The sequence below is a fragment of the Python bivittatus genome, unplaced genomic scaffold, assembly GCF_059951505.1.
Source record: "Python bivittatus isolate LINGU-HERP-01145 unplaced genomic scaffold, Pbiv_v1 ctg000070_np1212, whole genome shotgun sequence".
NCBI lineage: Eukaryota > Metazoa > Chordata > Lepidosauria > Squamata > Pythonidae > Python > Python bivittatus.
In genome coordinates this window covers 20998981-21014584 of record NW_028277034.1, presented here as the reverse complement: position 1 = coordinate 21014584, position 15604 = coordinate 20998981, and the positions used below count along the sequence as shown (strand labels likewise).

The 15604-nt window shown below is 36.4% G+C and overlaps 2 protein-coding genes and 1 non-coding gene across 5 annotated transcripts in view; 2 read left to right on the top strand and 1 right to left on the bottom strand.

The window, feature by feature from the left end:
• Positions 1-4348: 4348 nt before the first annotated feature.
• On the top strand, positions 4349-7809 carry RPS3A (ribosomal protein S3A). The gene is made up of 6 exons (XM_007437157.3): positions 4349-4493; positions 5227-5330; positions 5663-5850; positions 6186-6394; positions 7269-7378; positions 7657-7809. Exons 1-6 carry the CDS (start codon positions 4432-4434, stop codon positions 7776-7778), a joined length of 795 nt encoding a protein of 264 aa, XP_007437219.1. The 5' UTR covers positions 4349-4431; the 3' UTR covers positions 7779-7809.
• Positions 7439-7505, top strand: LOC112541740 (small nucleolar RNA SNORD73). Its single transcript, XR_003085704.1, has one exon. It is a non-coding gene; the product is annotated as a small nucleolar RNA SNORD73 (small nucleolar RNA).
• A 2813-nt stretch (positions 7810-10622) lies between the features above and the next one.
• Positions 10623-15604, bottom strand: part of SH3D19 (SH3 domain containing 19) — a 67320-nt gene continuing 62338 nt past the window's right edge. For all 3 annotated transcript variants that reach the window (XM_007437153.4, XM_088132763.1, XM_007437156.4), the window contains 2 exons: positions 14272-14369; positions 10623-13281 (listed from right to left, as the gene is read on the bottom strand). In XM_007437153.4, coding sequence (XP_007437215.1) covers positions 13165-13281; positions 14272-14369 — 215 coding nt within the window. In that variant the 3' untranslated portion in view covers positions 10623-13164. The remainder of the gene's footprint in view (positions 13282-14271; positions 14370-15604) is intronic.

Below are 15604 nucleotides of genomic sequence, written 5' to 3'. Positions count from 1 at the left end.
ACTGCAATGTACACCACATCTCATGCCATATCATACCAAGACCTCCTCTATCCCCTGATTTAGTGTCATGAGCTTTGCACCAGGTACAGCAATAAGGAACAAGAAGATATACAAAGGATTAAAATAGAAGTTCTCCATCTAACAATAGCCAGGAACTCTGACATTTATATTATATTGAAAGTTCTACCTTTCAAATAATATATTATTTGAGATTTTACATGTCCCCCAGGAGGGCCTTTGCCCACTTTCATGTGGTGTGCCAGTTACACCCTTTCCTGGATCAGGAGGCTCTCCGGTCAATCACTCACGCCCTGGTCATCTCTTGGTTAGACTACTGCAATGTGCTCTACATGGGGTTATCCTTGAAGAATATCCAGAAGCCACAGCTGGTTCAAAATGTGGCCATGCGGACAATCTTGGGTGCCCCAAGAATGGCACACATAACACCTTTGCTGCGGGAGCTGCATTGGGTGCCATTTCGCTTCCAGGTCCAATTCAAGGTGGTGGTTATCACCTTTAAAGCCCTACATGGCATAGGTCAAGGTTACCTGAGGAACCATCTCACCCCCATCACATCAACCCGTCCCACCTGGTCAGGCAGAGAAGTTATGTTGCAGACCCTGTCAACGAGAGAACGTCGGCTGGCAGGGCCCAGGAGGAGAACTTTCTCTGCTGTTGCCACCACCCTTTGGAATATTCTCCCCCCAAAGGTGGGCGGGGCCCCTACCCTCCTGGCTTTCCAGAAAGGCCTAAAGACCTGGCTCTACCAGCTTGCATGGGGGCGATAAGGATTCTAATCAATCCTGGGGGTGGCTGGCACCCTAATGACACTCCCTGAGCTATTCGCCAATTCCATCATTTCTTGGAATTTATTATTTAAGATTGTTTTTGTATTGTATTTTAATTGATTTTATCTCCTGTAAACCACCCAGAGTCGCTTTTTAATGAGATAGGCAGTGACAAATTGGATGGATGGACGGATGGACAGACAGACAGATAAAAATCTTTTTAAAAGATGCAGCCATCTAATAACAAGGGGAGATTTGGTTTTCCAAGTCCTGAATTATATGATTTTGCATATTTATTTATTGGTTACTACCACATTTTGGATGATTCCTCTTTCCTGGAATTCTCTTTCTTTGGTCCTATTAGAATATTCATGCATTATACCCTTAGGTAGCTGCACTGTCTTGAGAGTAAAATATAGCAGATGTCAAATAGTTACTTTTAGTAATCTATTTTACAAAGAAAATAGATTATCTATGTTGTGAATGATATGAAGGAAGGCTGCCAAGGATAATGGATTCTCCATGCCCCACTTATAGCTAAAAGACTTTAGCATTGGAAAGAGAACTATTTGTCCCCACTACTGAATGGTCTGCAGAAATGATGCTATTAGCAATTTAGGAATGAATCACTTCTCAGCATACATTAGCTATGAATAATTATAATGAACTATGCTTATGTAGAACTTTTATATATCTATAAATACAAACTCATTTTCTAGCTATTCTTCAATTATTGAAGACCCAGAGAATTTATATTAGCAATCTTCAGATTGTGTATCTGACAGTCTAACATTAGATAACCCAAGCTCATGTTGCTATTTAAATATTTTGAATATTTGATTTTTTTCATTTATTCATTTTAAGGCTTTAGTCATTATCAGTATCTTTCAGTTGACTTCTGGTTCTTCATTAGTAAATACATACATTCTTCCCAACCAAATAATATTACTGGTATCAGGGAAGGCTGCCAAGAACAATCACATACTTGTGGTTGGGAGGATCCTGAATGGATTAAGATTCTCTTATGTTTCTATGCTATAACACATAGAGTGTTCTTTTGAATGTAGGCTTTCTTCATGCAACTGTAAATCCTGGACCAATCAGAATTTTTCTTTATGGGAATGAAGTGATGCACATATAATCTCAATACTTCTGGAAATATGATCTACCTGAGCTCTTCAGTTAACAAAAGAGCTTCCTGGGATTGATGTACAGGGAAAGGCTACTCAGGAGGAATCTTATCAGGGTCCTTTGTCACTTCAGTGTTCTAGAGGTTGACTGATTTGCCTGCCAAATTGACTGAACTTCCTGCCAGATTGTCTAGATACTCTCCAAGTGCCTGCTGAAAACCTTCAAGATGCACAAGGTGCCTGGAACAGGCCCTTTGAACTGATCCCTTCCTCCTGCAGGAGTCAACAGTGCCAACTAGCTCACAGTGATCAGAAAATGATTTAATGGACATGATCTATCTCCAGATCATATGCACACTGCTCTAGGTAAATGCTAGATCCAATATGGATCTCCCAACATAAGTCAGGCCCGTGAGACAGATTCAGTGTGGCTTATTTCCAGGTAAGCATATATAAAAATGCATCTGTATGACTGAACTAACCACAGAAATAACAGCAACATAAACACACAGAGGCAAACTGAAAACATTCTTTTTCCAGCCCATAGAAATGCCTATAGAAATATTTTTCCCTGTGTAATGTTTGGATAACTTGCTATTTGCACTGCAAAATCCTAACTAAACATGCCTACTCAGAGGTGAACCCAACTAACATGTCAAATTATTGGGAGTGGATATCATACACAACAAGGCTATGTTTCATGTCCTTCATACTCATGAAGCAGAGATAATTGAGGAAATTGAATTTATTTTGCACAACATTGAATCATAAGCTGGTATACAGTCTGGGTTCACAAAATACACTAGGCCAAAATGTGGTTGGCTGGTTTTGTAACTGTAAGCTTTCTTTATTGATTTATTAGTTTAATTGTTATAAAACAGCATAATTTTTGCACATCTCTATAAGTACACCTTATACTTGTAATATTTGAAACCCAACTATATATTATGATTGTGAAATATGTATTTAAATTATTATAAACTTTCTGTTGATGTTAACTGAAGACCATGTAATTGAAGCAACTGATGCATCCTGCTCCCCCATTGCTTGAGGCATTACTGCTTTTAAATAATCAGTAGCTATCTTTTCTCCCTAAATTATCCCCCAGAAATTCTGGTATGTCAAGTGAAAAAATCTTATTAGACTAGTAGCTCTGCTCCATGTCCTTTTCAAATAATAAAGATTAAAACAAGTCATGCCAGACTAACTTCATTTCCTTTTTTGACAAAGTTACAGTTAAATGGACTGAGGAAATACCATGGATGTACAGTAGTTAGTATATGTTGACTGCAACACAGCATTTAAATCTCTTGTGATGTCCATGTTAGTAAAATTGTAAAATATGGGCTAGATCAGTGTTTCTTGAATTTTTTGCTCTCAGGAGCCCTTCCTACTATTAAAAATTATTAAAAGGACCCCAAAAGAGCTTTTGTTTATATGGGTTATATTTGTCAATATTTACCATATCAAAAATTAAAATGGATGCATTTGTAGAATATTTATTGTAACAAATGTGAAATCATGTAAAAATAACAATATTAAACCCATTAGATATTAACATAAATATTTTGCATGAAAAAAAACCTTATTTTTTTTAAAAAATAAAAATAATGAGAATGACATTGTTTTAAATTTTTGCAAATATCTTCAATATCTGACAAATAATTTGATTTCACGGATCACACTTTAAGAAACACTGGGCTAGATGATAGAAGCTTTAGAGGGAATCACCACACATAGCCAGTACTCACACATGGGACTTTATCAGTTTGGAGGGTGGTACTGAGTGTCATAGCTCTTTGTCCTGAGCCTTGTGTGGCTGAACGTCTTTATCAATGATCTGGACAAGGGTTAGGGCAATATATTGATGCCAGCCATCCCTTATCTCAAGCATGAGTTAATATTTGCCTGTACATGGGCAAAGGAAATCCCCTCACTTCTCCAGTAGATCACAAGTTGAACAAGAGCCGACAATGTGATGCAGCTGCTAAAAAGGCAAGTACTATTTTGAGATATATTCCATCAAGTTGCCACTGTGATGGCAGAATATATCCTCAGGATAAATGTGTGTTTTGTGATTGGCCATGCCTAACATAGCAGATACTCTGTAAGTTTTCTGTGATAACCATTTTATGAATATGCCATCCCATGCTCATTCCAAATACTGTATTTCCCCATTCCTAAACTTAGCAAAATAAAGTCATTATGCTTTAGTAGATACCAACCACTGAAGGAAAACATGAGTGAGACCATGCAGACAAATGCTGAAGCGCGCACATCCACGCGCCATTCATATATTCAGTGCGCTTAAGTAGTACCTCTATTGGTTTAACGCTGACCGTTTACATCCAGAACATCGTATAATCTCCACCAGAGGCCGCTGTGATTTCGCGCCACGACTGGGACAAGTCAGGCAGTTTCTGAAAGACGCGGAAGTCACATTCACGTGACCCGGCTCGTGTAATCTCGCGTTGTTTACGGTTTCCGGCCTCTTTGGTTCCCGCTGCGATACTATGGCGGTAGGCAAGAACAAACGCCTCACTAAAGGAGGCAAGAAAGGCGCTAAGAAGAAAGTGTAAGTGTGGCGTGGGAGAAGCGCTGGGATGAGAGCAATGCAGCTGAGTGGGACCAGCAGCCCAGGCCTATCGGATGCCTACGATGTGGACTGGATTGGATTGGGGAGGGGAGGGGAGGGGAGGGCGGCTAAAGGTGCTGACATGGCGGCTTCCAGCAAAAGCTAGCGCGTGGGCACTAGCGAGTCAGGAATGGGCGCGAGAGAAACCCGCGGAAATCTGCGGCGCCCTCCTTCTATCTTGTCAGTTACCTAAAATTGAGGTCTTTCATGCGTTGTCCTGCCGGTAGCGAGACCAAAACCCAAGGAACCTGGAATCTGGATGGTTCCACATTTCTATTTGTGACGAAAGCTTCGGTGGTTCCCTTGTGGACCTTTTGGGAAAAGGCGATTGAGGCACAGAAAAATGCTTCAGGAGTTGCAGCAAGAATGGTGTGCAGGCCTAATGTGTTTCGGGCTGGGTGTGATAGTTTATGTGCACCGCTTGTAATCTGGAGAAATAGTTTCTCATCCTCAGCCGCGTATCGCCCTATTTGTGTTGTTTGTGTATGTAAAATGCTACTTTAGTAAAATTACCAGCTTTTGTTATACTAAGGCTTAATGTTTGATCCAAACCTTCCTAAAAATCAACAGAAAGAAGGTGATATTCCAAGCTGTTCTTGGCTCAACTAGAAAATGCAGGTCTAAATATGACAGAGACCATTCTGAAAATTTTCCTCTTTATTTTGAAAATTAGGGTTGACCCCTTCTCAAAGAAGGACTGGTATGATGTCAAGGCCCCAGCAATGTTCAATATTCGAAACATTGGAAAGACATTAGTTACCAGGACCCAGGGAACAAGTAAGTTACCATGATAAGAAATGTTGGATTTTAAGTTACACTATATTTTAGAAGGCTTAATAGCTTAAACACTGTTTTTCTTGCTAAATGTAACTTAGTAAGTGGAGGGAAGATCTGATGTGGAGCATGTGAGTGTGGGAAAAGAGAAATTTAAAAGCAAATAAATGCTTTGAATGTTATGTTTTGTTAACACATTTTACTGTGCAGATCTGTATATGTTTAATTATTTTGAATGCAGAGGACAGTTTTGAAATACATCTTAGAAACTGATGTTTAGCTCAATGGGTAAGATTGTTTTTATGAAAAAAGTTAATTCTGTTTAATATTTATAGAAATTGCCTCTGATGGACTGAAAGGCCGTGTATTTGAAGTAAGCCTTGCTGACCTACAGAATGATGAAGTTGCCTTCCGTAAATTCAAGCTCATCACAGAGGATGTCCAGGGGAAAAACTGCCTGACAAACTTTCATGGCATGGATCTCACACGTGATAAAATGTGTTCAATGGTTAAGAAATGGCAGGTTAGTGCTAAGTGCTGGTATGTACTTAAGCTGAATAATGAATATTGGATTTTCTTTGTTGATGGAGGGCAAGTAAAATCTATAGGTTTCAGATAATGATTGTTCATCAGCTATTTTCATATGATAGCACCAGATCCAGAATTTTAAAACGTTCCAAGAAATTATGCTAATTATACATTTTTGTCTGTATTCTGGTGTATAAATGAATGCTTCCTAAGCCTGCTTTGCAAGAATTTCTCTGAACGTGGTTATCTTACTATAAATGCTTTAATAGTAGGTAGTCTCATCCTAACATAGTAATTTGATGTACTAAAAAAACTGTTACAATTTTCCAGACTATGATTGAAGCCCATGTTGATGTCAAAACTACAGATGGGTACCTTCTACGCCTTTTCTGTGTTGGCTTCACTAAGAAACGAACTAATCAGATTCGCAAGACTTCCTATGCCCAGCACCAGCAGGTCCGCCAAATCCGTAAGAAAATGGTGGAAATCATGACACGCGAAGTACAAACAAATGACCTGAAAGAAGTTGTCAATAAACTGTAGGTTGAATTTTGTATCTTTGTTTAGGAAGAGTTTCCAATGGCTTGCTGTATTTAAGTAGAATTTATTTATAATCTATTTTTGGACCCCGCCTCCTGCGCTCGCCAGCTGGGCTCTGCCCTAGGAAGGAGGCTCTGGCAAACCACTTCTGAAACAATTGCCTTGAAAACTGCAAGGACTCGTCCAAGCAGTCACTGCAGAGTCGGTAACGACTGAGCGCAGATTAAAAAAAAAAAATGTTAATGAAAACAAGTTCAAGTTCTATAACAACTTAAGTAATTAGTGTTCTTTTAAAGAATTGCATGTTAGAATTTATATTTGTAACGATTATTCATGGGATTAGATTTGGTTGGACTTAGTGGACTTAGGCAGTGGTTTAATAGCTGAATTGACTGGTTCCAATTTCATAACATTCTAAGCTAAAATTAAATAAAGTACCTCATGGCTTAGTATGATGGGTAGATTCTTTCTGTCGTATTATATTCAGGCAAGCTTGGAATTATGCTGTTCTCATTGTACTTGCTTCATGCAGGGTTAATCCATAATATGGGTTGTTTTGCTTCATATTAGTGTGTTGTGTGAATATAGCTGTGTTTATTCAAATCATGGTTAAGCATGTTGTATAAATCCAGTTATTGACACTTTAATGTCACAATTCAGATGATAAATTGAAGTGTCTTTGTGAATGCAAAGGATCAGTTTCCAGTTTATGATACAGGATTATTTTATTTTCTTTACCCCACAGCTGTGTGAAGTAAAAAATGTTAGTACATATTTGCTTTAATCCATGCCCTAGTGACTAGTAATTCTGCTGGTTTCTGTCTAGCTTTCTAGTTTGGAGATTTCAAAATAAAATATTTCTTTTAATTGTAGGATTCCAGACAGCATTGGTAAAGACATAGAAAAAGCATGTCAGTCAATCTACCCCCTTCATGATGTCTATGTTCGTAAAGTCAAGATGCTCAAGAAGCCCAAGTTTGAATGTAAGCATATGTGTCATTGAAAATAGTATGTTAGCATTGACTGTATTTACTTGAAGTGGGAATGAATGATGACACTTTGTTTCGGTCCCAGATGAAGAAATGATTACTTTTTCCCAAAGCTGACATTCCCTTAAAAAAAAAAAAGAATATTTTCTGGTTTTTGTAAGATATCTAATGAATAGCCAATATTTTGATAGCAAATACAGCATCATTCCTTAAAAGTGTAAAATCTTAGTATAGAATTATATATATTAATTTACATTCTTGATTATTTATAGTGGGCAAATTGATGGAACTGCATGGTGAAGGTGGTGGTGCTGGAAAGCCATCTGGCGATGAAACTGGTGCCAAAGTAGAACGAGCTGATGGATATGAGCCCCCTGTGCAAGAATCTGTATAAATCAGATACAAAATAAAAAACTTAACATAGACAGTGTGGTAATGTGCTTTTATATGAAACATTTCCTCATATTTTATATTCATGCTGCAATTTGCTAAGATACTTTGACTTGCAACTGATCTGCTGATGAAACAGAATTGGTGAAGATGTTCAGTTTATTTCATGGAAGTGTTGCAATTTCTGGAAGCATCTGGGTAATGGTGGTATCTGAACAATAAAGTTAGTAACATTGTAGAAAGGATACATTCAAGCTACATTTGATTTTTTTTCATGCTTCATTGTTTTTTTAAAGATCCAGGTAATAGTGCACCAAAGCTACAGTATTTTTAAAGGTGATTCACATATAATTTATTATGAAATTTGGTTACTAGTGCATGTGTAATAGTTAGGCTACTTCTAGTCTCTTAAAAGTTGTAGCTAATGTATTCAGCTGTAACAGTACTGAACAAAATGTTTCCTTAAATTGTAAAACTGATTATGGGCAGTCTAAAATAGACTAATGTCTACATTATACACGCATTTTGAGAGTTTGCAAAGTTTAGTGGAAACCCCCTCCTCCTGCATCTTAATTGACAGTTTAAATAAATTCTAATATTAAAGGCATCAAACCAGAACCTGGGAGGTTATGAGTTCTAGTCCTGCCTTAGGCACAAACCCAGCTGGGTGGTCTTGGCCAGTCACTCTCTCAGCCCCAGAAAAGAGACAATGGCAAACCACTTCTGAAAATCTTGCCAAGAAAACTGCAGGGACTTGTCCAGACAGTGGCTAGGAATTAAAACTGACTCAACACACCAAAAAAAATGTAAAGACATGCATGCTTGTTGAATGTAGTGGACTAAGATGGTGGAAGACTGAATTCCTGAAAATCCATGGGAAGTACATTCTGTGATCAGATTCCAGTCAAGACACTTCCATGCAGTTGTCTCATTCCTTGCCCCAATGCAGAAGCTCATGGCCCTTCATGTAGCATGGTATATGGTTTTAGATGTTAGAAGAATGCCTGAAGCATTTAAACTTCATTCCAATACTGTAAGTATTTTCAGCTAAATTCCTTCATTGTCTGAGCTTAGCCTGATTAAGTCTGTAATGTTTCTATGGAAAATCTCATTGAATAAAAAGTATTTAACTAAAACATGACTAGAATAGGCTACAGTAAGTATCTTGGGCATTCTAGGCCAAGAGATAAGTTTGTATAAAACATCTATTGGGAGCTAGAGAAGTGTCCACTCTTCATATAGAAGTACTAAGCTGATAATGTGGGGGGAGGAGATAAAATATCCTGGAAGGGCACATGAGATTTTTTATTATTATTGTAATGTGTTGCGGATCTACCTTGTAATTAATAGATTTTAAAATATTCATCTTTTCAAGCCAGATTATTAAAAAAAAAAAACACTAGAAATCGTAAACCAATTTCAGCTGGTTTATTTTACAGGTAACCCTTGACTTATGACACAATTGAGACTGGAATTTCTGTCACTAAGCAATGCAGTTGTAAAGTGAAACATATGACTGCACTGCTTAACAGCAGCAATCCCAGCACCCACTGCCGTTGTTAGCAGAGGACCCATCCCTACCCAAGTAATTCTGGGCTTGGTCCCTCCCAGCCTTGGGCCTCAGTAAGGTAAGGGGCTGCTTGCCACGCTGTGGCTTGGGCTTCTTTGCCCTCCTTCCCCCTTCGCTCACTCACATGCACTGCTCCCTCCTTCCTTTGCTTGCACAAACCAGTGCCCATCTTCCCCCTTTTCTTACTTGCACACACTATCACCCGCCTTTCCCCTTCGCTCGGACTCACACACCACACCCTCCTCCACTCACTCAAGGACCCTCCAGGTGCCTCTGGCATGCACTCTGCAGTTCATGTTTATACTGTAATACTGTGCTTAATTGGGACTTTGTGCTAATTCTGTGCCACTAATCTGTCAGCTACTTGTTCTGTGAATTCTGGGCCTTGATTCCCAATCGCTTGAAGCCTTAGAGAATCTGCTTTAGTGCACTAAATCAAATGAAAGAGAACTGTTAATTGTGTAGTTGTTTAAGACTGTATTCATTCATGATAAATTTCATTCCATTTTGCACAGTTCAGTTGTTTGGGACAAACACATTTATTGGTTATATACAAATGCAATGGTGCCATAAAGTTGAGGAACAACAAACCCAATTTCCTGAAGCGAAGTATTTATTGTATATACATCTGTAATATCTGAAGAAATGTATTAAACTGATCTGGAGGTTAAATAGCTACTATAATAACCTGGTTTACATTTATAAATACTTAATGTATTTGTATCTTCAGCTAACTGCTGTACTTCTGTTGTATTTATTTCAAAGTTTTATAGCACGTGATCTATAATACTTTATGGCCTCATTCTAGAAACTGATACCAGTTTCTTAAATGGGAATGTCATTAGTACTTCTCAACTTTACACTGTTAACACTGTATTAAAAGCCCTTTAGATGGCACTCCTCAAGTGAAGTAGTTGTATTTGACAATCTGTATACATAGATTGGTAAGATAACAAAGCTTGCTCTGTTGGATGCTTGCTTGTTTTAAACAATGATAGATATAAAAGTAGCCATATTTACTGCTAACTTAGGAAATAGTAATTAGTGTATTTTCATTAGTAACACCAAACAACCACCATTTCTCAGTCACTTCTAAATTATATGTTGAGAATGAATATGGGAAAATACAAAATCTGAAAATATGAGTATAAAAATTATAAAAGCCATCATTTTTAACAAACATTGCATTCAGTTTGGTAGATACTGGTTTTCAGTCAATACTTCCAGTGACTTTCACAAGCCTAAATACTCCAGTTGACATATATAGAAAATATGATCCGTCATTCTTAAAAAAAAAAAAAATAGCAAAACATGTTAGTAACAAGGGTTGCTGTTGTGAGTGGTGGGTTCTGCTTCACTAACCAACTTCACACTACTTAATGATAACACTATGTTCATGTAATTTATCTTCTATATCTCCTTACTGGAAAGCTAAATTTTGATTATGTATCCATTTTTTTATCATGTAGCTATTTTATTCTTAAAGAATGACCACAACCTAGGGAAGAAGATAACATTCGAAGAAAATTACCTGAACAGGTGTATATTTTCCTCTTTCATCCAGTTTTTAAATAGAAATCTTGGTTAATATTAGCAACTTTGTCCATTAAATAGTCCCATTTGTAAGTACCAAAACAAGCCACTGAGAACAGGAAGCGTGCATAAAGGAAGCTTCAAAAAATTAAAATAGGAAACTACTGCCATTTTATGAATAAGCAACACATTAATTGAATCAAAAGCAAAATGCGGCTTAAGATTTTTCATGGCCTTTGTCCTCTAACGTAAAGATAACTTGGTACACAATATGCTAAACCTCAAACCAAAGTGTAATTTGGTTTAAACTATAGCCTTAATTAAAAGCATTGGTGAAATTGTACTCAAAGCACTCCTTGCAAATCACAAAACTGCAGTAGGCTAGCTTATTACAATGATGGTCCGGCTTCTGAATCATGTGTTTTGTGGCTTAGCAGCTAGCTATTAGTTCTGGAAAATGAAGGTGTAGGAGTTCTGCAAAGGGAAGCTGTTCCTGCATGTTTTTTTCTCCCCCTCCCTACTATCAAAAGGGCTTTGTTTGGAGGAAAAATGGCACTGTGAAAGAATTTTCCTTTCTTCATCCTTTGGGATCAGGTTGTTCACATGATGGAGTAGCTACTGAATTTTCATTATTTATCTAGTTAAATTTATTCTTGCTAGCTGTGCCTGTAAATGTGCATTTCTTACACATAAAAGTAATGTTTCCAATAATTATAGGCAAGGCTGTGACTATGTAATTAACTACAGGGGTTTCCCCCCCCCCAAAAAAAAAGCCACAGCAAAAAGGAGAAATGTAATATTGGTATTAGAGCAGGAAAAGAATGGATTTTGGACCCATTTTACTCATTTAGGTTTTGAGAGATAGAAGGAACTATGTTTTAGATCCATTAAGCCTCAGAGTTTACAAAACATTTAATATTAGTTCCTGGTAAAACTGACAGGAAATCAGAGCACATTTTTTAAAGAATGCAATCTTGGGTAACTATGGGGCAAAAATGGGACTTGGAAGTTTAATTTTAAGTTGCATTTTTTTTTATGTTCAATTACATTTACAAAGTTGGAGATTGAGGAGACAACACAGGCTGTAGTATATCTACTTTTGTAAGGTTAGTCATGGTAGCAAGGCCTGTGAAACATATTCTTCCATCACTTAGCACTGATAGTTTTCTGAACATACTTAATTCCTGAAAACAGATTCAAGAAGAATAAGGCAATGGGTAGCATCACACAATTTAAAGATCCAAAATGGTATCAGAGAATAAAGGATCCAAGAAGAAAGATGAATCCTTGAAGAACCACTCTAGATATAAATTAAGGTTATGACAGAGCAGAACCCACTGGCTGCAGAAAGTAAGGAATCTCTGTAGTTTTAAGTTTATTTGCTGAAAGTAATAAGAAAAGTTACCAATCTTTCTTATCATAAAAAATATACAATTGTTATACATTAGAACTGGGCAAAGCATTAAAGAGTATAGATGTGCAAGTGGAGATCGTTCAGAACAGCTTCTGAAGCAGCAGTATGAGACTTGAAAAAGATACTTTTAACCAAAGCAGGCATTTTGTATCTGCTGTACATTGCAATGGTCCTCATTCAATTGCTTTGCACAGCCCTACTGTACATATTTTGCACATATCCATTAAAAAGGATCAGGGAGCAAGTGCTGGGAATCAACCCTGTTTGAAAGTTCCTGGAAAGCCATTAGCAGCTAGGATAGAAAACTGGATTAAAAAGACTAATGGTCTGTCCTAGTGTAAGGCACTTTAATTCACAGAATCCAGTCATTTCAGGATACTTCAATCCAGACTAAAAGTGATGCATTCATAAGTAATTTAATTTACTTGGTTTAAGTAAAGAAAAAAAGCCCAAACTTTTTTCCATGTTAATCTTATTTATATATCAGGATTTATTGCTTTCATATGGCAAAACTCTTTCAGTTTCTGAAAACTTGACTCACTATCTATAGTGTGGGATGTGTACTGTAAATAAGAAGCTACTTGAGCAGTGTTTAAGAATTCATTGGACTTTAGAGAGAATATAAAATGATTAAAATGCACCTAGTTTAAATAATAAGGCTTTGTATTCCTTTTGTTTTTAAGAAATGTGTAGTTCTGCTCAGTATCAACTAAAAACAAAATATTGTACAGTCTAGTATATATTTTATAAAAATAGTGCAAAAATGCATTTGATAGTCTAGATCAAATTCTCTCTGCTACCCAGAATATAACATGCTTCTCTTCCAATAAAGTATTCACTTGTAAAAACAATGCTCCAGAACTGGATTTCACCTTAGGAGAGATGTAGAATTTGGACAAAATTCTTTGGAAAGATTCCAAATTTGCCTTGTAATTCTCCACTCATCCATTCTTCATCTACAGATTCTAGTTCTGTTATGATGTCACCAACCTGTTGAAACAGAAATTGAAACCAATATTATTTGTTTTTCATAATATCCTTCACACATACTCTGTACTCTCAAAAACTGTAGACTCTTTCTTCTCCCTGGTGATACTTTGCTAATTTTTTCATTAGTTTTATATCAGACCAAAATAATGGGTAAGAAAACACACTTTTATACTAGGTAAACAAAATGTCTTAATATGGCACTGAAAAGATTTCAAAGTAGGCCCCATATGTAATTCTTTAGGAAAAGTGTTTCAAGTTGGGACAATATTTGCAATTGCAATTACAGAACTCCTATCTAATAAGAAAGACAATTAGAATAGACTCTTAGCAAAAAAAATAAAGCAACTTGCTGAGTTTCATTGAAGTATTTTATATGGGTTATGGTGACAGTTATAGCAGAACATCAGTCCAGATTTCAATTGCATTCAGTTCATTACAGGAACAGAGGAAGCTATTTTCTGGCTGGTCCACACATACTAAATCAAGATTTTAGATTAAGCCCAACAGTGGGTTTCTTTGTAGGTTGCTTGTTCTAACTCTTCTACTTTAAAACAGGAATTTTTGAGGGAAAAAAAAAAATCCTGAAATTTGAGATTCTAAGATTTAAAGACTGGAATTTACATGTAACTATTCACTCTAAACGATGGCCCTTTTCCACTTGCCAGTATCAATTTAGATCAATCTGAATCTTTGAGACACAAACTTTAGGGTGAACGCTTTATTATTTGTGAATCCAATGAGACTAACTATCTAGGAATAATACTTCAGAAGCAGCTTCCCATCAACCTGAAATAAACCCTGTTTTTGAACAAATTCCCTCAATTTTATGTTGCAGAAGAAATGCAGGACAGCATTTTCACAATGATACAATATGACTTCTGTTGTTGTTGTTCAGTTGTTATGTCGTGTCCGACTCTTCGTGACCCCATGAACCATATCGCGCCACTGCAATTTAGTATAAACAGAATTATGTGTTTATATAATGCTTACGTTGAAAGAAAGTTCATCTATGTTCTCTGCATGAAAATCATACAGGGCCTTAGCTTTTGGTTTCTTCCCTCCCTGAGGTTGTGATGACTGTGTTCCACCTGTAAAAGATGACGATCCAATTAAATTGCTATCTTTGGGATAACATAAGGAAAAAAAAATTCTATCCATCTTAATCTGTCTGATTTGATATTAACTGAGTGAAGAGAATAAAGAGCACAAATCTTATTCATGATACACAAACATACACGCATACACATAAAGATACTGCAAGTTTAACTTACGCCTTTTTCCTTTAAAAAATCTACCTCCATTTTTTAAATAATAAAACATGGTGTTTTACTAATTATCAAATATGAATAAAAATATAATTTCTGTTCATTTTTCAAAGGAAAATAAAACCATGTTCTCATATTGGACAAAAGCAAGCACTAATTACTTTTTCATGTCATAAATCTTCATTTCTTACCTGGATAATTAACAAAGAAAACTGCCTTGGAATAATACCAAATTACAGTTGGAATTCTAATTGATATCTAAACCATTCCAGCTTTCACCACCAGGGTATGCTCATGATCAGGGTACAGCGTACACTAGCCATGCCAACAGAAGACAGTAAATTTGCTATTAAACCATTACAGTACATTCTATGTAATTTATGATGGCAGACTGTGGGTATATCATCATCATCATGCTTTTCTGTATGACATGACAGAGAAAGCATTTATTATTGATTTTTGTCAAGTCCTATATGTTATGCTACCAGTCAATTTAGAGGATGAATTGGAAAAGGACACTTTACTGGATATACAAAAGAAAATGGCTGAAGCTTTAAAAATTAAAAGGGAAATGCAAATTATAAACCAAGAGAATGAGCTGGAAAATATTCTCTTATTGGATCTACCAAAGAGGCTTGTTAAAGCCTTGAAGAAATTTCTGTGATGGGATAAAGAAAACTGAAGAGATATCAAATCCTATGACAATAATTGATTGAATTAAAGATTAAGACTGTTAGAAGTAAAGGGAAGGGATATAAATTTGCTTTATTTGATCAAGGTTAAAATAAAACTTTTTTTGCAAAATTCTAGCAACCATTTACAGACTTTTGGCTGACACCAGGATTGAAAAGTTGATTTTTATCTTACAGATAAGAGATGGGATATGGGGAAGAGATTTGTTGTAACCTTATAGGGAGTGAAGAATTATAAAATTTGTCTATACTTCTTGTGATGAAGGTTGGAAATCACTTCTTTATATATTTCTTTCTAGTTTATCATATTCTTTCTTTTCTCTTTTTCTTTTTTCTTGTGTTTTTATTCTTTCTTTATCTTCTCTC